The sequence below is a fragment of the Gobio gobio genome (genome assembly GCF_949357685.1).
Source record: "Gobio gobio genome assembly, chromosome: 3".
NCBI lineage: Eukaryota > Metazoa > Chordata > Actinopteri > Cypriniformes > Gobionidae > Gobio > Gobio gobio.
In genome coordinates this window covers 52,799,194-52,826,844 of record NC_137099.1, presented here as the reverse complement: position 1 = coordinate 52,826,844, position 27,651 = coordinate 52,799,194, and the positions used below count along the sequence as shown (strand labels likewise).

The following is a 27,651-nucleotide window of genomic DNA, read 5'->3' as shown; positions in this document are numbered from 1 at the left end:
GACTTCATGATTTTTCTATTGCAAGGGATAATTCCCATGACCCCTGCCAATATATGCATCTCATATTCAGCCAACGACTAATAGCTATGGAATGGAAGCATTTCTTATATAGAACATGCTGCGATCCATCCTCAAGCCATAACTTTATCAAAATTCCACTTAAAGAACTTTCTCCCAGGGGATTTACCTGGGCCATAATGATTTTTGTAACCCTTTTTAGCAAATAAAAGCGCCTCAGGCTTCTCATGACGTGACAGCCCCCCTCGTCTTGTCAAAACTCGCCTGTAAGTGACTGTAGGTCAGAAAAACTGATACAGTGTTTGTAAAGGGATAAAAAAAAAAAAAGCATGCATGCCGGGTCTTGGATTACTCATCACATCTGAACGTGCCTTCTCGTAAATATAATCGCTTTTTGGAGCACATCTTTACACAGAAGAACGGGCACAACAAGAACATTACACTCATTTCTCCCAAAAGAGAGTCAAGGTGAGTTTTAACATGGTGTTTTAAACTAAATGTTGCTATGAAATACTGAGGGACTTAAGATCTGCATTGTATAGTTTTATAACTGAACCTGACCTGTTTTGAAGTTCAAGTTTTGTGTTCACGGATGGGAAAAGTCTGTCCGGTTTGTCTGTTATAGGAACAGCCAAGATGCTCGCTCATTAATGAAAACCTCTGGCAATGAAAGGGTGACATTTTTTGGCACATTGTCAGGTTAAAACCTGAAATATTCAACGAAGAAAATGTTTATTATTATATAGCATAATTAATTCTATATAAGAATCTATTTCTAAGATTGCATCTGTTTGTTTTTATATGTATAAGAGTTACTATTTTTCCAGCTCGAGTGAATCCTCTCTTAAATATGAAGGTTCTTCCTTGGTTCCATGAAGAACATCCATGGAATATTTCCATTCCACAAAAGGTTCTTTATAGTGTAAATTCTTCTTTAGATGATTAAAAAGCTCTTTACACTAAGAAAAAAACGTTATTTAAAAAAAAACAATCACTGAAAGGTTCTTTCAGGAACCCAAAGTCATTCTTCCATGGCATTGTTATACCTTTTAAGAGTGTAGATTACATCATTAGACACTTAAAGTATCTTATCTGTAAAGAAAGATCTATTGTAAGTATTCATTTGTGATCATGAGCTGTATAACCATGACAGAAAAAATGTCAGGCAACCACAAATGCATTATAGAACAAGCATAGACACACACACATATATACATAAACACTCATTAACATGAGTTTATGTACGCAGCATGGGTTTAGTAGCTGTAATTTAGTTGTGTAACGGATTCATGACTCATTATCCAAAGTAATTTCATGATGTGTAGAGAAAATCATTACCGTTTTGCAGCTGTAATGATGACTATTACACAACAATGAAAAACATTGCTTTGAAAAGACGGCATTAGACTGGTGATAGATGAATGCATGGATAGATGGATGAACATATCAATGGACGGAATAAAATATATGCACACGTCTGGAAAATATCACTCATTTGTATTCTATTCAAAGGTTTTCATTTTAATATTTATATATTATTTACATAATTATATTTTATTTATTTATAGATACCTACTAAAATATGCTGTTTATTATGTGGTCTTATTTAACATGACTATGTTAAAGACATTCATCTGTGGGTGACATGGTATATTGCCATATTACAATCAAAATGAAATATAATAGAGATGGTAAACTGCTTTAGAAGAATAAAATCTGATAATATGTTCACTTTTTTAAATGTATTTAATATATAAATGTGTGTGTGTATAATTATTTTTTAATTTGTTTTATTCATTCATTCATTGAATTTATGAGTTTTGTGGCATTTTATTGACTTTTTATTTAATTTGGTTCCTTTACATTTTTTAATAAGCTTATTTCAATTTTGTTCTCTAAACCTGCTGTCAAGGAATGTTCTGAAACCTAAATGAGAGAGAGAAACATTTTAAATGAAATGTAAATTTAAACTCACTTTACAAACAAAAATGAATTGAAACTAAATTAAATGTCTTTTTTTGTTATAGTAAAGTTGTTGGGAAGCTCGGAAAGCTCTAAGCTAGAAGCAAAGGAGACCAATTGTGTAACACCAAGTATCACCAAGATGTAAAATGTATTTAAGAAGTGAAAGCCCTGATCATGGAGGTGACCTTTCACAGTAAAGCAGCAATAATTGAATTCAAATCCTATATACAGTGTGCTATTATGTGTCAGGTGTGGACAGTATAGCTGCTGCCTTCGGGAAAACTTCAGGTTTAAACTTGTTGGCTCCAGATGTGTTAAGAAGGCTTGAAATCCAAGCTGAAAAATCTTTTTATGGAGGGGTGCTGTGATTGAACTTGAACTGAAAAACATCAGTGTTGATACAGGACATGAGACGGTAAATTATAACAAGTGGTAAGTGCCAATTTGTTCCGAGCAGATATAGGATAAAATCTGATGTTTTCGGAATCTTTTTTTTTGTTTTGTTTCACAAATGTGGTTTTGTACTATATGTTATTTCAATACCAATTTGTGCATTTGTAGAGCACCTTCGGTTCAGCCAAAAACATTTAGGCTGCATAGGGTTGAGTTGAGTTGCAATCTGGTTACATTATAGGTTGCTAAGTCAGAACTGTCTAGGTTCTTTTTCTTAAAGCTAGAAAGATAAAAGAAAAAGAAATCAGGTATTCAACTCTTTGTGGTTCTTCTGATTGTAACTTTTATTTTATGCGAAGCGAAAGGGTTGCACATTGTAAAAAGCCAGACCAGAAGTTTAAAGGTTTAAAGAAAGATAAAGATATTTACTGGTAGCTAAAATGATACGTTACTGGGCTGTAAATCAATTTATCAAACACTAAGAGGATATGCTTATGTCTGAGTTGCATTTGGAAAAACAGTACTTCGTTGTGGATTTTCTCTTTTGCTTGCATTCTTTGAAAATCATTTTGTGTTAATGATGTTTATCTATAGTACCAACAAAAATGAAAGCAAATGATTAAAAGAAAGAAAAAGCACAAAACAAATTGTATGTGTTATTTTATTGATAAGAGTCACTTTGCTTTACAGTAGTTAACATGGAATGGACAAGCTAACCACAACCAAGATTGTAAAAGTAGAGGGGGGATCTGGAGGATCTGCAAGAGGTGAGTGTGGAAAACACTTTTATCACTCGTAGAATTAAAAGAGCTCTATGTAGAATTCTGAAACGCTTGTTATAGCGACACCGGTGGCCACTGAGTGAACTGCAGACAGCAATGTACTAGAGACTGAACGTGATTCAAAGCCCCGATATAATCAGGGCAAAGTTCTTTTTCGTTCTTAAAAGTAAAAAGAAGTTGGAAATACCCGTTCACGACGCAACATTAAGATGAATCTGTAAATATGTTCAATACAGGGCCGTTACTAAAAGATGCCCCCCCAAAAATGTACTGTGCCCCCTGTCCCTCCCCATTGAACGCAAGCGAATTTGAGTTGCGAATTCGCCCCCTTATATCGGTACGTTTCGGATTAGTTGTGGGGGAGGGGTTAGGATTAGGGGTGAAGACCTCAGGTAGCGACTTCAACGAGGGACAATAGCGATGCAGTGATCATAGCGATGTGGATGCACAAGCTCTGCAATTCACTCGCATCATGTGGACAGTTTGGAAGTATATTTGAAATGATGGACTGTATAGATCTGGCTGTGTGAGACTATAGTTTGAATGAATCCCTTTTCAATACATGTCTCATTGACATTACAGAACGAAGCGGCTCTTTCAGCATTATCCCGAACATTGTATAAGCATTCGTTTCATAAAAGAAGAGTTTCATCACAGAAGAGAGGCTCTTGTAAATGTCACAAAATGTAAAAAACGTCCTGAGTCCTTCACATAAGAATCAGTCTACAGGCATTCATAGACAACCTAGGAAGGCGGCGAAGGTCTCGTTTTAAGTTTCGTTATACGCCGTTCACACATTGGCAATAAAAAACATTTAATAGATGAAAATTCTTACATATAGCAATTCTTACATATAACAGAGTAATTTGGCACAACCATAGTAAAACTGTGTATATGATATACTGACTATAATGTAAATTCAGTTGTCCCTTACCTTGAATTGTCAAAACCTACAGAAATCCAGAAACATACCGAAACTGTAACGACCACAAGACTGACATCGCTACCCCCAAGTATGTTTAAATTGCAATTTGAAATTACATCATTTTTTATGCCGTTCTCAATTTCCTGCCCTGCTGAATGTTATTTGGTGTCTCCCCACTAGAGGGAAACAGCAGCTCCGTGAGCAGCCAACAGGTACTGACCTCCATAGTGAACAGCTCCGGCTCCGGCTCCGGCTCCGGCTCCGGCTCCGGCTCCGGCTCCGGCTCCGGCTCCGGAGGAGCTTCAGGAGGAGCTGTTCTGCTGGAGAAGAAGATCATCACCCAGAGCAGTGCTGAAGGGGGCGCTTCCAGAAATTATGTCATATCCTGTGAGTCCAGAAATCATTCAGCTTCAACCATCTATGCATGAAATGTACAGGATATTGATTAAATTAACACTTATTTACTAGAATTAGAATTAGAATTTATTAGAATTAGCAATATTTACTAATTCTAATATCTATGAAAGAAAAAGAATTAGTTCACTTTAAAATGAAAATGACCCCATGATTTACTCACCCTCAAGCCATCCTAGGTGTATGACTTTCTTCTTTCTGATAAACACAATCGGAGTTACATTAATAAATATCCTGACGCTTCCAAGCTTTATAATGGCATTGAGTTTGAAGCTCAAAAAAGTGCATCCATAAATCATAAACTCCACACGGCTCCGGGGGTTAATAAAGGCCTTCTAAAGCGAATTTATGTGGTTTTTCCATAAGTTGAATATGGAAGGCAATCTGGCGGAAGCTAGATATTTTACTTTATAAAGTTTTAAATATGGATATTTTTCTTTTATAAAAAAAAAACAAAACATTTTATTCGCTTCAGAAGGCCTTTATTAATCCCCCGGGGCCGTGTGGAGTACATTTATTATGGATGGATGCACTTTTTTGAGCTTCAAACTCAATGGACCCTAACCCTCTGTCATATTTATTAATGATATAACTTGAGGGTGAGTAAATATTGGGGTAATTTTAATTTTAAAGTGAACTAATCTATCTATCATCTGGATTTATTACCCACTTATTTATATACAATGTTCTTCTCTCCAGCCTCTTCATCTGGAAGTTCAGCGATTAGCAGTTCAGGAGCTGGATCTGTGATTGGTGGATTTGACGGATTATCTCGTGAAATCAGTGTAACCGGTCCGATTAGTAGCTCAACGGTTAAAAGCTCTAGTTCTGTCATTAAAAGCTCTAGCGGCGTCTCTACCTCCATCACAAGAGCTGGCAGTTCCTCAGCAACAGGTGGAGATCTGTCTTCTGGATTCGGGTCCATCTCGTCCTCAGAGTTTGTGTCTGGTTCTTCAGGCGGTTCTGTTAGTGTTTCTGGTGGTAGTATGAACATATCCAGAGGTGGTGGTGGAGGAGGAGGTGGTGCTGGCTCCTCTGCAGTCATGTCTGCCGGAGGAGCTTCCAGCTCCATGACTGTCACCAAGTACAGCTCCTCGTCCCCTAGTGGAACAAGAAAAGGTTTGAGTTACAGCACAGGTTCTACTGAGAGGAAGACCAGTCTAAAACTTCACACTGGAGGATATGATGGTAAGCGAGAGATCATGACCTCTGACCTTTGCAGGATATATTGATTTAAAAAGAGAGGAATCTCATTCACACAGTATTTATTGTTGATATTAGTTTAAATATACATTATAGCCAGCAGAATTAAAATACAGCATGCACTGTATGTTATTTATATTAACCCAGGGAGCTCCAGTGGAAATTCCTCCCCTGAATACACAAAGAAAGAGTACGGTATGTCCATTTTAGTATTTTGTTTTGGGGCTAGTGTGAATTTCAGGGGAGAAAAAACAAAACACAATTTGTAACTTAGCTATATGAAAGAAAGTGTTAATCAGTTCAGCACAGTTAACCAAACAAAGCTATCGAAAATACCCATGAATTCATGTTACGAGTGCAGTTTTCTTACCTGACGTACTTTTCTAATGAAACTGGACGTTTGTTTGGGCGACAGTAGTTACGTCACACCCATGAACCGTGATTCGCTACCTGCTTAAATTATGCATTAGGTGGGCGGGGCATGCTCATTATTGGGAGCATTTGATTGGACTGAAATGTGTCGTGCAAGATCAGTCGTCAAATATGCAAATCTATAGTAAAGCAACATGATTACAGGATTTATGTTTTGACAATGTTATATCCAAAAATTGTTGCAATGAAAGTGCCTCCTGGTGATTTACGTCGCGAAGGTGTATTTAGCATCAGGTAAAAGCGCCAACTTTTGTGGTGATAGAAACATTTTTTTAAAAACAAGCAAAACAAATGTTGATATTGTAAAATGTAAAAATGTAATTTAAGGACCATGCTACTCTATATCCGTTCCCCAAGCGTATTCTCTCTCCGTGTGTGTGTGTGTGTGTGTGTGTGTGTGTGTGTGTGTGTGTGTGGTCCGATATAATTGTCCGTGTGGGGATATTTTTTGGTCCCCATGAGTAAAACCCAATTTTACAGCGTAAACAGCTTAAATATCAGACTAAATGCTGTTGTTTGAACATGTAAAAATGCAGAAAGTTTCTGTGGTGGGTAGGTTTAGGGGATAGAATATACAGTTTGTACAGTATAAAAATCATTATGTCTATGGAAATTCCCCCAAAAACGTGAAAACACAATACGCTTGTTTTCGTTCTCATCGATCATTGGATCTGAACTCTGAACCCTCCAAAACAATAATAATCCTATTATTGTTGTTGTTGTTATTATTATTATTATTATTGTTATTATTAGTAATTTCAACCGTGAAACTGTTTTTTTATTACATTTTTTATTTGCAGTTTCGTCAAGCGTTTCCTCCAGAGGGCGCACTCAGACACGAGGTACTGGGTATTTATGAAACAAAACGTAGTTTCACAAACTTTCCAACAGTCTTAAACTTGAACTTCAAGTGTAACAATATCGTTTCTCTTAATTTAAATCTCATTTTTAATCTTAATGTTATCGTTATCTTTTCCAGAGAGTGAGATCAGAGCCAGATTGCAGAGTGCTTCACCCTCCACTAGATGTCAGTGTTGCTTCGTCAATCAAAAGTGTTGTTTTATTAATCTGCTTAATTATGCAAATGATTTGAAATGGCAAAACATTTTTTAGTTGCACCACATATGTACATTATATATTTATTATAGGCTATATGAAGATATAATTTCATGATCAATAGTATGTGTTGCCTTTAGTTCCGGAAAATGAACGATTTATGTATTTAGGGACCGAACTGGATGATGTAAAGAGATTATTGAAGGGAAGTCGCTCCGGGAGCATCAGTCCACCTCGCTCTCCCACCAGCACTCTGCCTATCCCGAAAAAAGCCAGCGTGGACACGCGCCACGAGAGCCAGTCAGGTAACACACACACACACACACACTCACAGATATGTCTGAGATACACATAGTCAGTCCTTCGACACTAATGTATGTCTTTCAGGTTATGATGGCTCAGTCCTGGATGCTGGGTTCAGTGGATATTACACCAACCCAAACAATCTCAGTTACACCACACTGCAACAACCATCATCACCCACAGGTTAAACACAGAGAAACATTAGTGTCTGCATGTGTCTTAAAGTTAAAAGGATCAATTAAACTAAAAGATAAATGGCAAATAATAGATTAAGAAAGAGACAGATTGTCACTGATCACGTGCTGTTTGTTTCAGGTGGCATGCAGAATAATCTGACCCTCAGCTCATCTGCCCTTGGTAGTGCAGGTCATTACATTCACCAGTTCATACCACACTTTCATTAACAAGCTCCAATTTTGAGCTCTGGTTAAATGCCCAAAAGCCTCATGAAACTGAAAAAGTACCGGATGGATGCTGATGTTTTCCCTCTGTTTCTCTCCAGTGTATGGGATGCAGAATAACCTGTCAACATCTGGCGGTGCTCTCATGGCTAATGGGATGAGTTTTGGCCACGGTAAACCGAACCTTGTCTCTCTCTTCTAACTGTTATACACTGACGTAATGCATGCAACATAACTACAGTAAGAGATGTATTATGCCTGTTTGTACTTCCAGTGTATGGGGCACCGAAGAATGTCGGAAGCACTGGATTGGCCACCAATATTACTGGTAATATTTTAATTTTAATTAACAAGGGACAAGATTAAAACAATACAATATTACCAAATAAAAAATCTTCTTTTTTTATATCACATTTACAGCTGTTCCCAGCAGCCCTATCACCTCTGATGACGTGTTCGTGAAAGATGGGAAGTTTATTGCGATTGGGAAAGAAAATGTAGCGGCTAAGAAAGAGACTGAGAGACTGATCATGTCCAAAAATATTGGGAAACAGTTTGCGACTTCCACCACAAGTGCTGGAGCAGGTAGACAGCTCAGACTTTAACTATAATTATAGCTATTAAAGGTGCACTATGTAAAAAAATTTTCAGGAAAATATCCAAAAACCACTAGGCCAGTGTTATATATTTTGTTCAGTTGAGTACTTACAATATCCCAAATGTTTCAGACTATTTGTAAATCGTGAGAAATTGCTATTTTAACCAAGGAACCGGGACATGTGAGGGAGTCGCTGGTAGATTGCTTCATATCTGCGTTACCCTCGGTTTACGGTTTTATTTTGCAGAAACGCTTTACTCTCACTGCAGTGTGCAACAAGTGTCATAGCAGCCGTCGAGAGAACGTCATAACATCATTATCAACACGCTCAGATGTATCTAATATGATAAACAGAGCTGCGTTACCTCATACTCATGACCGTGACTGTGGCATAATAAAAGTCCCGCTGCTCGCGAGGCATGTGTTGCGTTTGTCTCTTATTAACAATCGCTCCAGCGGCCTTGCTCAGCTCCACAACACTCGGTCCTGCTCTGCTTCATACTACAGTGACGTTAGTAATCGCATCCATGAACATGGACTCTGCCCCGAGTCCTATCCCGATTCTTTTCCACTGGCTGTGAGGTGAAGACCACATGTCCCAAGATTCTGCGCTCAAACGTGGCGTCACCTGTTCACCTTTGTTTTGAACAGGCGACCTCTAGCGGACAGAAAAGTTACATAGTGCACCTTTAATTTGATTAAAATCAGTCATTTAATTAGTATAAAGTATAATTGTTCCAGTTGGATTGGGTAAAATTGTTAAATGAACACTGCCTTTCAAACAGCAAAGAAATTAATACTTTTATTCAGCAAGGACACATTAAATTGATCAAAAGTGACTGTAAAGACATATATAATGTTACAAAATATTCTTTATTCATTTCAAATAAATTCTGTTCTTTTGAAATTTCTATTCATCAAAGAATCCTTAAAAATGTAACTTTGTTTCCACAAAAATATTAAGCAGCACAACTGTTTTCATCATTTTTAATAATCAGAAGTGTAATGTAATAATCAGAAAAGGATCAGATCTGGAGTAATGATGCTGAAAATTCAGCTTTGATCACAGGAATGAATTACATTTGAAAATATATTCAAATTGATAACAGTTCATTTTAATTTTTAAATTTTTTTGATCAAATAAATGCAGCCTTGTTGAGCAGAAGAGACTTCTTTTAAAAACATTTACGTCTTACAGACCCCAAACGTATCGATTGTAGTGTATATTTTTTTTTAAATAAACATAAAATTAATACATCATGATTGGAAAATCACATGATTATATTACATGAAAAATCTTGCTGTAGTATTAGAAATTGTTCTGTGACAATAAATGTTTTTCTTATGTTACAGATACATTTTCTGAAGATTCACTCAAGAGGGAGAAAAGGATGATCTCGAGCACCATGGAAACCTCCACTGGTACATTCAAGTCACTTACTGGATATTATTTTTATTAATAAATGAATCCTCAGTTAAATTCCATCCAATTAAACCAACATGTATGTGCTTCCAGCTTCCAAAGCCTCAACAAAAGACAAGGCAACATATGCAGGTACATCTCTTATATACATTTGAATTATTACAGAAGATCACAAACATCGGCTCATACAGCAATGATGAAGCAGACATTATGGATCTGGTTTTGCTCATAGTCTCATATTCTAATGTCACAACAGAGATCCGTAAAGATGATTCTGACAGCGCAGGACTAGGGTTTTGCTCCTGCTGCTCGTGGTGGAAATGGCTTCTGGCATTGATTATTGGTCTTCTCCTTCTGTTGGGACTCCTTTGTGGTCTCATCGCACTGGGTACATTATGTCTCAAGACGTCAAGACTAGTCTAGGCCAACTGATTTAGCTTGTACTTGTACAATTTCCTCCATCATGAATGTTTCTCTCTGTATAGGTGAGGAGGTCAAGAAGCTGAAGGCTCGTGTGAACGCTCTTGATGGTGGAGAAAACGCAGCCTCTGCTCGAACCAGTCGTTTGTCCTCCTCCTCGGCTGTCAACATTGTGGATCCACTGGAATCTTCATACGCCGAGCGCATCTCTGGTGTCCGTGCCGATAACACTATAAACCTGGGTTCAGCACCTGCCGCACAAGACCCTGTGGTCCTGCAGAGGACCATCCAACAGATCCTCAGATCTGAACTGCAGTCGGACACCGTTAGAGGTGTTTACCAGAGTTTATCAGTTAACATTTATTAATCAATCATTAGTTTGCTATTCATTTTTTAATGATTCCATTATAGCTTCACTGGCAACTTCACTTAGGGGTGAGAGAGGAGATCCTGGGCCTAAAGGTAACATTCAAAGATTAGTATTTAGATAATATATAGTGAAAAGTGTGATTTCCGATTTGCTAATATGTACATTTAATTTTAGGAGACCAAGGAACTCCTGGAGTTAAAGGTATTCAAAAAGTCATTGTCTGCAGTACAATTTGCACACTATCACAAATATATCACAATAATATCAGAAATGTAACACAGATATATCACAATAATGCCACACATGATCACAACAGTATAAAGCAAAAGCACAAATATATTACAATATTATCGCATATCACAAATATATTATATCAAAACAATCTAAATATTTACAATCATGTCACACATTATTGCAACAGTTTCACATAACATCACAATTATATGACATTCCACAAATATAGCAAGATTACCAAACAGTATCACAAATAATATCAAAAACTTATCAATATCACAAATACATCCTAATGTCACATATCACAACAGTATCACAAATAGATAACAATATTATCACAACAGTATAACAATTATATCATCACATTTCACAATGTCACATCACAACAGCATCACATTTCACAAACATATCAATATTATCAAAACAGTATCACTAATATATCACAATTATGTTGCACGTTATTGCAACATTTTCACATAATATCACAAACGTATCACAATTATATCACATTCCACAAATATATCACAAATATAGCAAGATTACCAAACAGTATCACAAATAATATCACAAACTTATCAATATCACAAATGCATCACATTTATATCACAAATAGATCATAAATATAGCAAGATTACCAAACAGTATCACAAATAATATCAAACTTATCAATATCACAAATGTATCACATTTATATCACAAATATATCACAATGTCACACATCAAAACAGTATCACATCATATCACAATAATGTGACACATCATTGCAACAGTTTCACATAACATCACAAATGTGTCACAAATATGTCACATTTCACAAATATATCACAAATATAGCAAAAGTATCAAAACAGTATCACAAATGCATCACAATTATATCACAATGTCACAGTATCACATAATATCAAAAATAGATCCCAATATTATCACAACAGGATCACAATTATATCACAACAGTGTCACATTATATCACAAATAGAAATTAATTACAGTATATCACTTAATATTATGAAAATATCACAATAATATCAATTCATTTTACAGGTGAAGCAGGATTTCCTGGAATTCCAGGTAAAGTTTATTTTTGTTTCTTTTTTTATAACGTCTACAACTATGATATTAGACACATTTTAGGAAGCAACATTTTTTTGGGGAAAAATGCTAAGAAACTGACTGGCTGATTGTGGATCAGTCTCTCACATTTTACACATATTACATAAATTAATAATGACAAAATGACTTGATATGTAAAAAAAAAAAAAATTCCAAACAAACCTGAAATAAATGAATGGCATCTTTTCAGGTCCTCCTGGCCTCATTGGTCACCCTGGACAGGAAGGTCCTCGAGGACCCAAAGGAAGTTCAGGTATGATGCAGAGCCAGACACTGATCCAGCAGTAACTTCTGCCAGTCAGTTTAAGACTGATTTTGTGATGCTCACATGCGACAAAATTGATTCAGACCTAAAACATCTCTTTATACTGCTATTAGGTGAATCCGGAACTGATGGTTTACCTGGGCCGAGGGGGCGGGAGGGGCCAGCCGGTCCCAGAGGAGAAACAGGACCTCCAGGAGTTGGAGAGAAAGGAGAAAAAGGTGATACCACTGACTTTATTGCTACTGTTATATTATAAACATTTATACATGTTTTTCACAACAAGCTGGAAAAAAAAACAGACTTGCTAATTATTTTGCATTTGCTCCTCAGGCTCATCTGGCGATGTTGGTGGACCTGGGCTAGCAGGACCAGTAGGTCCCGTGGGTCCCAAAGGTAAGACCATTTGTTCACAGACAGAGTGAGAAACAGAGCGAGGAATTTCAGTACAATGTGTACAATATATATATATATACTGGCTTTGCTAGTAAAGATGGACCTATGTTTTTTTATTTGTAAACTTGTTTTGTCACTGCAGGTGATGCAGGTGCTCAAGGCATACCAGGTCTAACAGGAGCGCCTGGACCCCAAGGCTTCCGTGGAGATTCTGGTGATCCTGGACCCAAGGGTAAATCTTCCTGTTCTTAACATTCAACATTCAAGAATTTAATTTGAACAATTTGTTTTCATCATCCTTTATATTTTAGGTGATAAAGGACCTGCTGGGCCACCTGGGATCAAAGGTTGGTAGAAGCCAGAGATACATATTGCAGTTTTTAATATGCTGATAATTGTGTTGAAATGATTTGTATCACTAAATTAGGTGATCAAGGAGAGAGAGGTCCACGTGGTGCCACTGGTGAGTTACGGTATCTTACATACAACTAAGTCACTGTACAAAGCTGTACAAAGTCACTGCGCCGTTTGGTATTTAGCATCTCAAAACATGATGATATTTTTGTCAGGTGAGCCAGGTCTGGTCGGACCTGCAGGGCCTCCTGGTGAGAAAGGTCTTAAAGGATCAACAGGTGGGTTTTATCACAAAAAGAGAAACTTGAGTAAAAGAAAACCTATATCACATGTAGATAAGATTTATTCTATTCTGTACGAAATATACACTACTGTTCAAAAGTTTGGGGTCAGTATTTCTTTTTAAGCAAGGACCATAGGCGGAGTTTCACTTTTGTGCTCGAGAATGCACTTTGTGGTAAAATTTATATTATTATAAAAAATAACACTAAAGGAATTGAATAATTAAAGGAATTAAGGAAATAAATAAATAAATAAGAATGGTAAATAAGTTCTAGGTATAATTGTAGGCTTATGAATTAATCAATTTAAACTATTTGCCAATAATATTCTATTTTAAAACAAATTCACACTTACTCGTATGTTTAATATGTAGAAAATGCAAACTTTTTTGGCCTCGTCGTCACATTCATTTATGAATTACATGAATCAAATAACTAATCTATTTCAGTCGATAGCTGAACATTTCTATCATAAAACAGTTGTCTAAGATTTGCATCCCCTTACTTCTTTCCACGAACTCTCGTTGTGTTGTGAACATAGGGTTGTGACAGTGACAGTATGACAATAAGCCCCGCCTTCATTAATTTGATTTTGCCATCTCAATCTTTTTGACATTGATGAGGGTTGTAAGACCGCTGAGGTAGAGGAGCCTAAAAAAGTAATCAGCCCAAACATTTTTCTTTTTAAAATTTTTTAAACAAATAATCTTTACTCATTCTACTCTAAAAGGATAAGATAAGAAAAATAAAATGAGCAAATATCCATTATATTATTATTTTAATTTTTTTTAATCATAGCTCAGACAAAGTCATTGGCTCTGGTCTGGGAGGGCTAATGTCTGAGGTCAACTTATGACGTTCGCATGGTTTTTACATTCAAAAACATCATAATGAATAAGTAATAGGCTATTTTCTACCCTGGTTTACGCGTTTGTCATCTTCTTCTGTTGAGGCGCGGTTTCGTACACGTCACAGGTAAGCACATTCGCTGATTGATCGTTTGATGAGCCAGCTGTCAATTAAAGCTTTTCTCTGACTTAGTTTTCTGCTCCGAAATTTACAGGATATTCTTATATTACCATGACCTTTTATATATCAAAAGATATCAAGATTTTTCTATTCATAACCCCTTTAAATTGTTCAAAAGGGACATTTATAATGTGCAAAAGATTTTTATTTCAAATTAATGCTATTTTTAACTTTCTATTCATTGAAGAATCCTGAAAAAAATGTTTCATGGTTTACACAAAAATATTATGCAGCACAATCGTTTTCAACATTGATAATAATCAGAAATGTTTCAAATCACCATTTGCAGGATCAGCAGGATCATGTGACACTAAAGACTGGAGTAGTGATGCAGAAAATTCAGTTTTGATCACAGGAATAAATTTCATTTTACAATATATTAAGACAGATATCAGTTATTTTAAACTGTAATATTTCACAGTAAAATAGTCAAATATTCTGTATTTTACTGTAATTTTCAATCAAATAAATTCAGTCTTGACTCCTTTCAAAAACATAGAAAAATCTTACTGACCCAAACTTTTGTCTTGAAAATGACTGGATCTTATGTATATATCATATATCTTATTTCATTTTCCACAGGTGCTCCTGGGCTAGATGGTGTTAAAGGAAATCGAGGTAATTTTGAAACTAAGCCTTGGGAAAACATTAGCCTTTGTCTCTCTTATCAAGCATTTCAATTTCTCTCTCTTAAATTCAAGGGGATCAAGGTCCGATTGGATTGCCTGGAGCTCGGGGACCAACAGGGCCTCCTGGAGACGCAGGAATACCAGGTATAAAAGAAAAATCACACCACGGCTGAATAAAAAGACAATGCTTCTCATACCTTTTAAACACTTGTCAATATGCAAACCATGTAAAGGATTTTTCTGTTTTGCTTCACAGGTACACCAGGACTCCAAGGACCACCAGGTTTGATTTTACTCTTTCTGAGATGAATATATTAAACACAGCATATCTAATAGTATTTCTGGAAAAACTCTCAACAGTAACAAGCATACAGATCCAAAACACACACACAACTGTTTCTTAATGATATTTATTTATTTGGTTTTTATCTTATTTAACTAAAGGTTTGCCAGGTATCTCAGGCCAGCCAGGGCCCAAAGGTAATATTTCTTGTGAGATGTATTGAATTCAGTTCTAAAGGCCTATTTATACCAAGGACGATAACTATAATGATAAAGATATAGTTCTAAAATCGTTCAAAACCACAACTATAACAGCAAAGAGAAATTATATAGTTAGGATCACTTTCAGAACGATTTTTTTCCAGCTAATGAATGATAAAAACATAGACAGCCAATCAGAATCCGTCCTGCTTTAAAGCGCTGGAGCATTTAAAGTGGCAGACACAAATCTGCAGGGCGTGCAAATACTAAACTGAATGATATCCGCTGGATGCTAATATAGTTATTGTTATCATACATCTTTATAGTATATACAGTATCTTTATAGTGATCGCTCTTGGTGTGAACGAGCCTTAATACCATAAAATTAATCACATTGTGTGTTTTATATATACACGATCAGTCTAATCTCATTCATCTTTCTAATCATACATGCTATCTCTCTTTAGGTGAGCCCGGTGAACCCGGAAGAGTCATTTCTGCAGGTGAGGGAACACAAATGAAAATCTTAGTTAGCTTCTGGTCTATTAATTTGGGACACCATCATCATCATCTGGTCACTCCTCACAGGCGCCAATACTAACACTGTGGGTGTACCTGGACCACCTGGACCTCCTGGAACTCCAGGTCCTGCTGGACCACCTGGACTATCAGGTATCATGAAGATCATTACTGATGATCTCAGATGCATTTAAAAGTGGTGTGCTAATATTGAGTTATTGTTGTTGTTTTTTTTACCCAAGGTCCTATTGGTCCTGCTGGTCTTCCTGGTTCACCTGGTAAGATGACGCCTGTTTTGTTTCTATAAAACAAAAAGATTGAAATCAGAACCTTTTAGTTCACTGTCGTTTGAATCTCTACAGGTTCAAAGGGAGATCGAGGAGACAAAGGAGATGATGGGAAGCCTGGAGTCTCTGAGAGTGCAGGAAGTAAGTGTGCTCACTTTGAAAATGTACTTTGTAAGTGCTTTTATATCATTAATTTGCTCTTTATCTAAATGAAACAGGGAAAGCTGCTGCTGAACCTGGTCCTCCTGGCCCACCTGGTCCACCCGGACCACCTGGTGATGATGGGAAGCCAGGTACATAGTCCCTAATTCAGTTTTGTTACATTTCTGGTATGTTACTATATTAATGTTTAATTTTGTTTTTCCACAGGTGTTGGTCAACCGGGTGTTCCTGGTCCTCCTGGTGAAAAAGGTGAACCAGGAAGCTTTGTACCCACTTCAGGTATGCTTTACAGTTAATTTAATTTAATTAATTTGTGATTCAAAACGGCACACAAACATTTTTACGAACAAAACACGATTCATCAATAACTTCCATTCTAAAATGTATTATTTATGGAACAACTAAACAACTGATACCATGCATACAAAAATCACATATTCTGGGTTTTGTGTGTGTGTCTGTGTGTTGAAAAGGAGAGTTCTCTTGTGCATATAAATACAAATAATCCACACAATTATTAGGATTATTAGTGAATAAGACCTATTAAATTATGTTTTTTTAAATGATCTGATTGTGGTTTTTGCGGTCAATCAGAAACCTTCTTTGCTGGACCGCCTGGGCCTCCGGGACCAAAGGGATCACAAGGTAGATCCAATATACAATAGATACAATATACAACATTGTTTTTTCCTTGGGACCCTATGTATTTTTATGTTTGTCTTCTGTTCAGGTGATATTGGCCCTCAAGGATACCCTGGTAAGGTTTGCTCATTCCATCACACATACACTGTATAAATAGGACATTCTGACGTTACATGCTTTCTTTTGTGTCATCTTTTTCTTTTAAAGGCCAGCCTGGTTTACCTGGAGAACCTGGAATCGGTTAGTGATTCAGATTTGTATAATACAGAACACACAAGTTTCTACATTCTACAATAGCGGCACAGTTCACATTATTTTACCCCGAATCCAGGTTTTCCAGGACAGCCAGGGTCACCAGGATCACGTGGAGAACAAGGTCCAGAGGGTCTGCAAGGACCACAGGGACCTCAAGGGCCAATGGGTCCCATTGGGCCAGAAGGTCCAAAAGGTAAAATGGAAGAAAATATATCATTGTTAGGGCTTTTTTAAACAGTTTTTATGTAAATGTGTATAAAAATATATATATAACAACATATATATATATTTTAAAAGACTCCAGTTACAGAAAAACAATTACAATGGAAATAAAGATAGTTATATTTTCTATATCTGTGCACTGACATTTTTTTTGAATATAGGTGACGCTGGAGTCCCTGGGGCCCCTGGCATTCCAGGTTATTCCTACGGTAGGTAAATAGGTGTATTGCTCTAACATCTGCTTTGAGATGAACCGTTTCAAACCAGATACCATTTCATTAGTGAAAGAAAGAATTTCATGTGATTGTTTTTATAAGGTGGAGGATCCAGAAGCGCTCCAGGACCACCAGGTCCACCTGGACCCCCAGGGCCTCCTGGAGCATCTGGTTCCCCTAGTGGCGGCTCACCAAATGTTGCTCAACAGATTTCGGACTACCTCAGAAGTATGTTTTAACCTCTTAAGCTCTGGGACCATTTTTGGGATTTCCGTCTGGATTTGGTCTACCCAAATTGAAAAGCTTCCCATACCCAAATGCAGTGGTCTAAATTCAAAACTGTGGTTCCATTTTACAGGAACCTCTTTGTTTCATAAAAGTTTCACAAACCACAGCTAAAAGTGATAAACATGTAACTGTAATAACCCCGGAAAAATAAAATACTGGAAAAAATCTTAAAAATCTGAAGGGAGGACCCCTCCCCCTTACACCTCTTACCCCCCATACCCATATACAGTGGTATAAATGCAATATCTCAGTGTCATTAAATTATTTTTTCCCAGTGTTTGCTGATATATGCTGGAAACAACCAAAACTGTCTGCATGGTGCTAGAGCACACAGGGCCTGAGATATACACTTTCAAAAATGAATTTATAACCAAAAAATAAAAAACGCCTATTTTGTTTGTCTGATTTTTTTAATATTTGATATGTTTATTATATCAAACACAACATATACTATAATATGTATCACTTTCAGAAGTGTTTTAAGTAATTTCAGGGTTTTCTGTAAAAAAAACACAGGGATATTGCATTTATACCTCTGTATATGGGTATGGGGGAGGGGGGAGACGGAAATTACATAAAAAAGGTCATATTCCTCCATTCAGATTCATTTGAATAAATCTTGCATAAATGATCCAGAAAAAAATCTTTTTTCCAGTATTTTCTGGTATTTAGTGGAAACAGCCAAAACTGTCAGCAGGGTGCTAGAGCACACAGGGCCTGAGATATACACGTTCAAATATGAATTTATAACCAAAAAAAAATCAAAAAGCTTTTTTTGATGTTTTTATTTGGAATTTCAGCAGACAATCATTTGTAAGTACACTTTTTTTAAATGCACCCAAATAAAATTAACATCCTAACAAATATGCATTAAAATAAATAAATAAATAAAAATAAAAGCATAAAAAATAAAAATAAAATCTACAGAAAACTCATCCAACCCCACCCAAAACTACAACCCAAAGGTGCTATCCAGAGGTAAAAGCAGGTAATGGATGCATGATAAACATTAATCACAAGTTTGCAGAAAAGAAATAAAAGGGGACCAAACTTTTTCAAATAACAAAATCTTGTCTTTTAAGGTATACCTAATTCTTTCTAAATGTAGTGTACCAGACAACTCTGTCAGCCATATTTTAAGCGTTGGAACTTCTTTTTTCTTCCAAAACAAAAGAACAAGTTTTTTGGCAGATTAACCCATATGAAACAAAATGTTGTTGTGTCCGTGTAAGGACTCCAAATATAATTAATATAGGATCTGGTTCAAAATGTATGCCCAATGTGTCTGTAAAAACCTGAAAAAAAATTAATTTTGGACACATTACATAGGAATGAGACAGGGTGGCATCTAAAAATTGACATTTGTCACATAATGGAGACACTTCTGGAAATATTTTGTTCAATTTACACTTGGAATAATGAACAAAAACCTTTTTTTTGTGTGTGTGTGTTTATTACAGCTCAGACAACATATGCTTACATTTTTATCACTTTTAGCAGTGTTTTATGTAACTTCAAAGGGTTTCCTGTAAATTGACACCACAATTTTGAATTTAGAGACCACTGTATGTGTGTATGGGAAGCTTTTCAATTTGGAGAGACCAAATCCCGGCAGAAATGGTACCAGAGTAATTTAGTGTTAGTAAGTTACTTTGTGTAAAACAAATGCCAAAGTGATGCATATCTCCTGAAGGTAGAGACTCTAAGCTTTCAAATGGTACCATTTTGTGGTCAGAGCTCCTCCACAGGCATTTAAAATTGAAAGTATATACATGATGTCATTCTGGACCCGGTACTGGTATGGTGGTTTTAAAAAGATATGAAAAACCCGGAACACCTAAAAGTGAAAGAAAGAGATTTCTACATGAGAATTCATGTTGTTCCAAACCTGTATGACTTACTTTCTTCTGTGGAAAAAAGAAGATATTTTGAAGAATGTTGGTGACCAAATAGTTTTCTTCCATAGAGACAGAGCGAATTTAAACCATCGCTCTACATTGACTCTGTATTGAGTGAAGCGGCCTCCTTGTCATTTCTGACTTATAACAAAAAACAGAGCAATGTCTAAAAGCTGCTATGTGACAGGGTGAACGGCAAACAAGCTAAACAAAACACAGAAATAAGTTTTTATAAGCTGTTGACCACCAAAAAAACAAGTGTTTAAGGAGACAAAAGTGGATACAGCTAATAAGACGTGAAGCTTCAGCAGGAAGAATGGGTACATTTTGGGATCCTGACACTCAGTATGCCTCAGTATGCCTCTGTGTGCAGTAAACACTGTTTGTCACTGTTAAGTCAAATATTTAAATGTCAGTTTTATGTTATATTTCCTGTCGCTGATTACGTTCCCCTCTAATGGGTGTAGTTCTCAGTGTAAAATAACATGTCGCGCTCTGTCTCAATTGCCTGTATCCACTTTTTTTGTTTTTTGGGTCAATAGCTTATAAAAAACTTCTGGGTTTTTGGTTCTGGGTTTATTAGCTTGTTTGCTGTTCACCCTGTCACATATCAGCTTTTAGACATTGTTCTGTTTTTTTTTTAAAAGTCAGAAATGACAAGGAGGCAGCCTCACGCAATACAAAGTCAATGGAGACGGTTTGATTGCACCAACCCCCGGTGGGCGTGGTTTTCAGATTATGACGCGTGTCGCTTTGTCTCTATTGAATATTTTGTCCATACAATAGATCTTAGTCGGATAGACGCCATATTATATTTAAAGCAGATGGTAATGAGGCTGTGAGGGATAAACGTACAGTCTTTACAATGGCTAGCTCTATGTAACGGTCCTAGATCACAATTTTCAACTCACAACATTCAAGCAGTTTTGCAGAGGTTTTTTTCGACTGAAACTTTTTTTGGAAAGACGTTTCATCAGCTGAACAATCGGTATGTTGTTAAACAACAGCACAATCCATTGAACACACTGTACTTCTATCACACACAGCCTCGTTTTCATTCCTATCAAAAATTAAATATGCCGCTACGGTGTGGTTACCAACATTCTTTAAAATATCTTCTTTTGTGTTACACTGAAGTACGAAAGTGATAAAAGTTTGGAATGAAATGAGGGTGAATAAATGATGACTGAATTTTCACTTTTGGCAGAACTATCCCTGTAACTACTGCAGCTACCAATATGTTAGCATTGTGGCAGCAACTTTTGGGTGGAAAAGCATCCATGACAGTAATATTTAATGTGATTTTGTAGGTGAACCCATCAGAGAATACCTGGCTGGACCTCCAGGCCCACCTGGACCTCCAGGACCCTCCGGATCAGCCTCTGATGATACTCTGGCTAACCGTGTCATTGATTACCTTCAAAGTGAGTGTGAAATATTCAACAACTTTATTTATTTTTTGTTGGTATCACTTTATTTCGATGGTCCACTTTAGACATTTTACTAACTATAAGTACTTTTGCAGCTACATGTCAACTAACTCTCATTAGAGACTGTCAGTTTAATATCTGCTAACACTTTATTTTGATGCTGTCCAACAGACATTATACTGACTACAAGTAACTCTGCAACTACATGTTAACTTACTTTACTTACCTGAACCCTTAACACCTAACTCTAACCTAACAGTCTACTAATTACTCGAATGACTTGCAGTTGCTAAGTTACTTATAGTTAGTAGAATGTCTAATAATACAAAATAATGTGTAACCTTTTTGTTTTCTGTTGCTTTTTGCTTTCAATAAACATGTAACTCAAAACGTCTCGGTTACGTATGTAACCCTCGTTCCCTGAAGGAGGGAACGGAGACGTACGTCGGAACTGACCGACGAATTGGGATCTGTTTTCAGAGACCGACCTACTTCGAGTAATTAAAAACGAGCCAATAAACATTGGCATGCGATCACGCATTCCACGCACCGCCCCGCGTTGCGGGTATAAATAAGGAAGTGGAAGTGCCGCATACCGTTTTCAACTGAGGAGCCGAGATAAGTGGCTCGGGCCTTCAGCTGAAGCACAGCCCCTGGCGACGGGACGTACGTCTCCGTTCCCTCCTTCAGGGAACGAGGGTTACATACGTAACCGAGACGTTCCCTTTCAGTCGGTCACGTTCGACGTACGTCGGAACTGACCGACGAATTGGGATCCCTACCAACACGCCAGGAGGCTGGCCCTTCCAGCGTCCTGCCTGAGCTCGCTGGACCACTCCTATGTTAGAGTGGGAGTCAGGGCTCCGGGCAGGGAAGGACAGTCACTGCTGTTCCTGCAAGACCCACTCAGCGTGACTATTGGATAACGCTGGGAAAGCGTGCCCGTCTCGGGAGATGGAACGCTGCGGACCACATCCTTCAATGGAAGGAGAGGTGGAATACACATAAGGACTAACCTAGCAGGGTAGTGCAACAAATGGCAGTCTCTGGAGTGGACCCAACCTGGTTCCAGGGGGGGGAGAACACAGCCAGAGACGACAGAGGAAGCTCTGTCGAGGGAAAGACACGGGGCTAACCGAGCAGGGTAGCAGATACCGTGGAGAATACACATATGGGGTAGCCGTGAGGGGACCGCAACATATGGAACCCAGCCTACACACACGTTCCACAAGCATACGGGTGCAGGCCTGGCGCCAGACGGCCGCAACGTCTGGCACCGCAGGGGTGACGGAGGAACTCACAGGGTTAGCCGAACTTCGGGGAACACGACTGGAGCAAAAATAGACGCACGTATCCGGCCCAGAGGGCGGGAGTGGCGTATGCAAGCCGACACTAGAACGGGCACTTAGCGCTGCTGGCCACTGGGGGCGAGAATGCGGGAAGATACCGGCTCTACACGGAGGCTATAAAATCTAGCGAACGTGTTAGGTGTCGCCCAGCCCGCAGCTCTACATATATCTGTCAGCGAGGCGCCTTGAGCCAACGCCCAGGAAGAAGCAACACTCCTGGTTGAGTGTGCTCGCAACCCGAACGGGCAAGGTACGTCTTGGGACTGGTAGGCCAAGACAATGGCATCCACTATCCAGTGGGCCAACCTCTGCTTGGAGACAGCCTTTCCCTTCTGCTGGCCTCCGTAACAGATGAAGAGCTGCTGTGAGGATCTGAAGCTCTGAGTCCGGTCAACGTAAGCGCGAAGAGCGCGGACGGGACACAACAAAGCTAGGGCTGGGTCTGCCTCCTCCGAAGGCAGCGCTTGCAGGTTCACCACCTGGTCCCGAAAGGGAGTGGTAGGAACCTTGGGCACGTATCCAGGCCGGGGTCTCAGGACAACGTGAGAGTTGGCCGGCCCGAATTCTAGGCACGATTCGTCGACCGAGAGTGCATGCAGGTCCCCTACCCTCTTGATTGAGGCCAATGCAATCAGGAGAACTGTCTTCATGGACAGGATTTTTATCTCAACAGACTGCAAAGGCTCAAATGGGGGGCCCTGAAGTGCTCTGAGCACCAGGGCTAAGTCCCAAGAGGGTATCGAGGTAGAACGAGGAGGATTTAGTCTCCTCGCACCTCTGAGGAACCTGACGATTAAGTCGTGCTTACCTAAGGATTTACCGTCTACTGCATCATGATACGCCGCTATTGCTGCGACGTACACTTTGAGGGTGGAGGGAGACAGCCTTCGATCCAACCCATCCTGCAGGAAGGAAAGCACAACGTTAATCGAACACTTTCGGGGGTCTTCCCGGCGGGAAGAGCACCACTCGACGAACAGGTTCCACTTCAGAGAGTAGAGGCGCCTCGTAGAGGGGGCTCTAGCTGAAGCGATGGTGTCTACCACTGCTTGTGGTAGGCCACCTAGAACCTCCGCGTCCCGTCCAGGGACCAGACATGGAGATTCCAGAGGTCTGGACGCGGGTGCCATAGAGTGCCCTGCCCCTGAGAAAGCAGGTCCTTCCTCAGGGGGATCGGCCAGGGAGGGGCTGTCGCGAGGAGTGTGAGTTCTGGGAACCAGGTCCGGTTGGGCCAGTAGGGCGCAACTAACAAGACCTGCTCCTCGTCCTCCCTGACCTTGCACAGTGTCTGTGCGAGAAGGCTCACTGGGGGGAACGCATACTTGCGTAGGTCCCGGGGCCAGCTGTGCGCCAGTGCATCTATGCCTAAGGTACCTCCGGTCAGGGAGTAGTACCACTGGCAATGGGTCGAGTCCGGAGAAGCGAACAGGTCTACCTGTGCAACTCCGAAGTGGTCCCATATCAGCTGGACGCTCCGGGGGTGGAGTCGCCATTCGCCCGGAGGTGTCGACTGGCGAGAGAGCTCGTCGGCTGTCTGGTTCAGCGCACCTGGGATGTGAATGGCACGAAGTGACCTCACAAACTTCTGACTCCACAGGAGGAGATGGCGGGCGAGCCGGAGCATGCAACGGGAGCGTAGACCACCCTGACGGTTGATGTACGCAACGGCCGCAGTGCTGTCCGAACGGACCAGTACGTGTTTGTCCCGAAGCGGTTTCTTGAACCGGGCCAGGGCAAGACGTACCGCCAGTAACTCTAGGCAATTGATATGCCAACGCAGTTGGGGCCCCGTCCACAGACCCGAAACTGCGTGCCCGTTGTACGTGGCCCCCCAGCCCGTGGATGAGGCATCCGTGAAGACCACAGCATGCCTCGACACCTGTTCTAAGGACACTCCGGCCCGGAGAAACGAGGGGTCTGACCACGGACTGAAGGTTTGGCGACAGTAAGGAGTAACTAGGACCCGGTACTGACCGCTCTGCCACGCCCATCTCGGGACTCGGTCGTGCAACCAGCGTTGAAGCGGTCTCATATGAAGCAATCCGAGCGGCGTTACCGCGGCTGCAGATGCCATATGCCCCAGGAGCCTCTGAAAGAATTTCAGTGGGACCGCTGTCCTGCCTTTGAACGTATTCAAGCAGTTCAACACTGACCGGACGCGCTCTGGAGTGAGGCGCGCTGTCCGGCTGACCGAATCCAGCTCCATACCGAGATAAGAGATCCTCTGCGCGGGGCAGAGTTTGCTCTTCTCTCGGTTGACCCGAAGTCCCAACAGGCTGAGGTGACTGAGCACCATGTCCCTGTGTTCGCACAACTGCTCCCGAGACTGGGCGAGTATGAGCCAGTCGTCGAGATAGTTGAGTAAGCGAACGCCGCGTTCTCTGAGCGGAACAATGGCTGCCTCGACGACCTTCGTGAAGACGCGAGGCGACAGGGACAGCCCGAAGGGCAAGACTTTGTACTGATATGCCCTCCCCTCGAACGCAAAGCGCAGGAACGGTCTGTGTCGAGGAAGGATAGAGACATGAAAGTACGCGTCCTTCAGGTCGATCGCTGCGAACCAATCTCGGGGACGGATGCATTGGAAAATGCGTTTCTGCGTTAACATTTTGAACGGAAGCTTGTGCAGGGCCCGATTCAGAATGCGCAGGTCCAAGATTGGCCTTAACCCACCCCCTTTCTTGGGTACAATGAAGTAGGGGCTGTAGAACCCCGACCTCATATCGGCAGGAGGAACCGGCTCGACCGCGCCCTTCGCCAGCAGGACATCGATCTCGGACCGCAAGACATGGGCATCGCTGCTCCGCACGGAGGTGAAGAGGATGCCCTTGTACTTGGGAGGCCGGCGTGCGAATTGAATCGCATAGCCGAGTCTGATGGTACGGATGAGCCAGCGAGACGGCCTGGGGAGACCTAGCCAGGCCCCCAGAGACCGAACTAGCGGGACCAACGGCACCACAGACGTACCCGGGGTGAGGCAGCGAGGTGGAGTATTCAGACCCGACTCGGGAGGCCCGGAGGCGGCCCGGAGTGTTGTCTGAATACTCCAGGTGGGGCAGAGAGTGGGTGAGAAGGCCCGGGGGCGTCCTCGGTGCCCACTCTGCTGCCCCCTGGCGAGGGGTGAGAGGGAAGGAAAGGAGTGGCAAGGCCCGGGGGCGTCGCGCACTGCCAACCTGTCCCTCTCGGGGCTCAGGGAGGGAAGAAACTGCTCTTTTATTGAGAATGTGGGTACCGCTGGACCCCGGAGGGCCAGCGGCAGGATGTTTCCGGTACCAGTCTTGACATTCTCCCCCCGGTCCTCCTCCGGGGGGAGGAGGGGTGCGGACACCACCTCCCCTGGAGCAGCTCCTCTTCTCCCTGGGCTCCCCGTGTCAGGGCCGCTTGCCCTTGCGCTTGCCTGCCGACTTCGCGGGCCCCGACACGGGTTGGGCGGCACCCTGACGGCCGGCACCCTGCTTCCCCGATGGTGGAGGCTGCTGCTTGGGTTTAGCAGGGGCGGAGGCGGCCGCAGGGGGACGCCCTCGGCGACGAGCAGGCGGAGGTGCAGCCGGCGACTGGGTGGAGGCAGCAGCAGGTCGCCGGGGCAGGATGTTCTTGATGGCCTCCGTCTGCTTCTGTGCCACCGAGAACTGCTGGGCGAAGCTCTCGATGGCGTCGCCGAAGAGGCCGGCCTGACAGACAGGGGCGTTGAGGAACCGCACTTTGTCGGTCTCACGCATATCTGCCAGGTTCAGCCAAAGGTGGCGTTCCTGGACCACCAGAGTGGACATCGCCCGACCCAGGGTGCGTGCGGCAACTTTCGTCGCCCGGAGGGCGAGGTCCGTTGCGGTACGCAGTTCCTGCATAACCCCTGGGTCGGAACTACCCTCGTGCAATTCCTTGAGCGCCTTGGCCTGGTAGACCTGCAGGAGCGCCATGGCATGCAGAGAAGACGCGGCTTCTCCACAGGCTGTGTAGGTCTTGCCCGTTAGACTGGACGAGAACCTACACGCCCGGGAGGGGAGACGTGGATGCCCGCGCCAGTCGGAGCCGGTCTTAGGACACAGTTGCATCGCAACCGACCGTTCCACTGGAGGGACGTCCACGTAACCCTTAGCCGCGCCTCCATCGAGGGTAGTGAGGACGGAGGAACTCGCTGATCGTGCACGAGCGCTGTAGGGCGCCGTCCACGACTTCGTGAGCTCCTGATGCACTTCCGGAAAGAATGGTACTGGGGCGGGGCGCTGAGAACCAGCACGGGCCGTCCCGAGATACCAATCGTCCAACCGCGAGGGTTCGGGACACGGTGGAGGGTTCCACTCGAGCCCGACACTCGCGGCGGCCCGGGAAAGCATAGCCGTGAGCTCTGGATCAGACTCGGGCAACGGTGCCACACCCGAAGGGGGCAACGCAGCCGAATCCTCATCTCCAGAGTCCATTAGCTCGTCCCCCGATGCAGCTATCGATAACATGTCCTCAGCAGGAGCCCCGAAAGAAACGGGTGGCCCCCCATGGGAAGGACCACCGCGATCTTCCGGGAACTGCGCCGGCGCAGCGGAGGGGGGAGGGGCCCGAGCAGCCTGTTGACTGGGCGGGGTTGCCCTGACCGTCACCCTCAGATCTCCACCAAAGGTATCAGCCAAAGTAGCAGCCCTCTGCTTTGCAGCGGGAGGACCACTAGATCGGGGGATACGCAATGGGACTCCGCCCCTTTTGAGGTATTGGAGCCTAGACCGTAGCACTGCGATGGTCATGTTCGCGCAGTGCGAACATGACTCATCCACGAAAGCCGCCTCTGCGTGCTGAACGCCCAAACACGAGAGACAGCGATCGTGTCCGTCAACTGGGGACAGAAATCGACGGCATCCAGAAACACACGGTTTGAATGACATCTTGAAAAAGACGCAGGGTCAAACCGTGTTGC

General features: G+C 41.5%; 1 protein-coding gene across 2 annotated transcripts in view; it reads left to right on the top strand.

Moving 5' to 3' along the window:
* The first annotated feature begins 427 nt into the window (after positions 1–427).
* Positions 428–27,651, top strand: part of col17a1a (collagen, type XVII, alpha 1a) — a 36,510-nt gene continuing 9,286 nt past the window's right edge. Inside the window, exons 1-45 of one of the 2 annotated variants that reach the window (XM_079812425.1) lie at positions 428–486; positions 3,067–3,143; positions 4,115–4,171; positions 4,264–4,470; positions 5,197–5,685; positions 5,848–5,895; positions 6,933–6,974; positions 7,112–7,159; positions 7,359–7,493; positions 7,576–7,674; positions 7,807–7,857; positions 7,994–8,065; positions 8,167–8,220; positions 8,313–8,477; positions 9,844–9,912; positions 10,007–10,045; positions 10,170–10,301; positions 10,399–10,665; positions 10,745–10,795; positions 10,878–10,904; positions 11,979–12,005; positions 12,238–12,300; positions 12,426–12,530; positions 12,643–12,705; positions 12,848–12,937; positions 13,017–13,052; positions 13,133–13,168; positions 13,275–13,337; positions 14,952–14,987; positions 15,071–15,142; positions 15,255–15,281; positions 15,443–15,478; positions 15,949–15,984; positions 16,070–16,153; positions 16,243–16,278; positions 16,363–16,428; positions 16,506–16,580; positions 16,657–16,728; positions 17,044–17,094; positions 17,180–17,206; positions 17,299–17,331; positions 17,423–17,539; positions 17,730–17,777; positions 17,886–18,011; positions 21,280–21,393. In XM_079812425.1, coding sequence (XP_079668551.1) covers positions 3,080–3,143; positions 4,115–4,171; positions 4,264–4,470; positions 5,197–5,685; positions 5,848–5,895; positions 6,933–6,974; positions 7,112–7,159; positions 7,359–7,493; positions 7,576–7,674; positions 7,807–7,857; positions 7,994–8,065; positions 8,167–8,220; positions 8,313–8,477; positions 9,844–9,912; positions 10,007–10,045; positions 10,170–10,301; positions 10,399–10,665; positions 10,745–10,795; positions 10,878–10,904; positions 11,979–12,005; positions 12,238–12,300; positions 12,426–12,530; positions 12,643–12,705; positions 12,848–12,937; positions 13,017–13,052; positions 13,133–13,168; positions 13,275–13,337; positions 14,952–14,987; positions 15,071–15,142; positions 15,255–15,281; positions 15,443–15,478; positions 15,949–15,984; positions 16,070–16,153; positions 16,243–16,278; positions 16,363–16,428; positions 16,506–16,580; positions 16,657–16,728; positions 17,044–17,094; positions 17,180–17,206; positions 17,299–17,331; positions 17,423–17,539; positions 17,730–17,777; positions 17,886–18,011; positions 21,280–21,393 — 3,655 coding nt within the window. In that variant the 5' untranslated portion in view covers positions 428–486; positions 3,067–3,079. Of the gene's footprint in view, positions 487–2,290; positions 2,416–3,066; positions 3,144–4,114; positions 4,172–4,263; positions 4,471–5,196; positions 5,686–5,847; positions 5,896–6,932; positions 6,975–7,111; positions 7,160–7,358; positions 7,494–7,575; positions 7,675–7,806; positions 7,858–7,993; positions 8,066–8,166; positions 8,221–8,312; positions 8,478–9,843; positions 9,913–10,006; positions 10,046–10,169; positions 10,302–10,398; positions 10,666–10,744; positions 10,796–10,877; positions 10,905–11,978; positions 12,006–12,237; positions 12,301–12,425; positions 12,531–12,642; positions 12,706–12,847; positions 12,938–13,016; positions 13,053–13,132; positions 13,169–13,274; positions 13,338–14,951; positions 14,988–15,070; positions 15,143–15,254; positions 15,282–15,442; positions 15,479–15,948; positions 15,985–16,069; positions 16,154–16,242; positions 16,279–16,362; positions 16,429–16,505; positions 16,581–16,656; positions 16,729–17,043; positions 17,095–17,179; positions 17,207–17,298; positions 17,332–17,422; positions 17,540–17,729; positions 17,778–17,885; positions 18,012–21,279; positions 21,394–27,651 lie in introns of those variants that run through there. The other variant, XM_079812426.1, reaches the window with a different exon arrangement.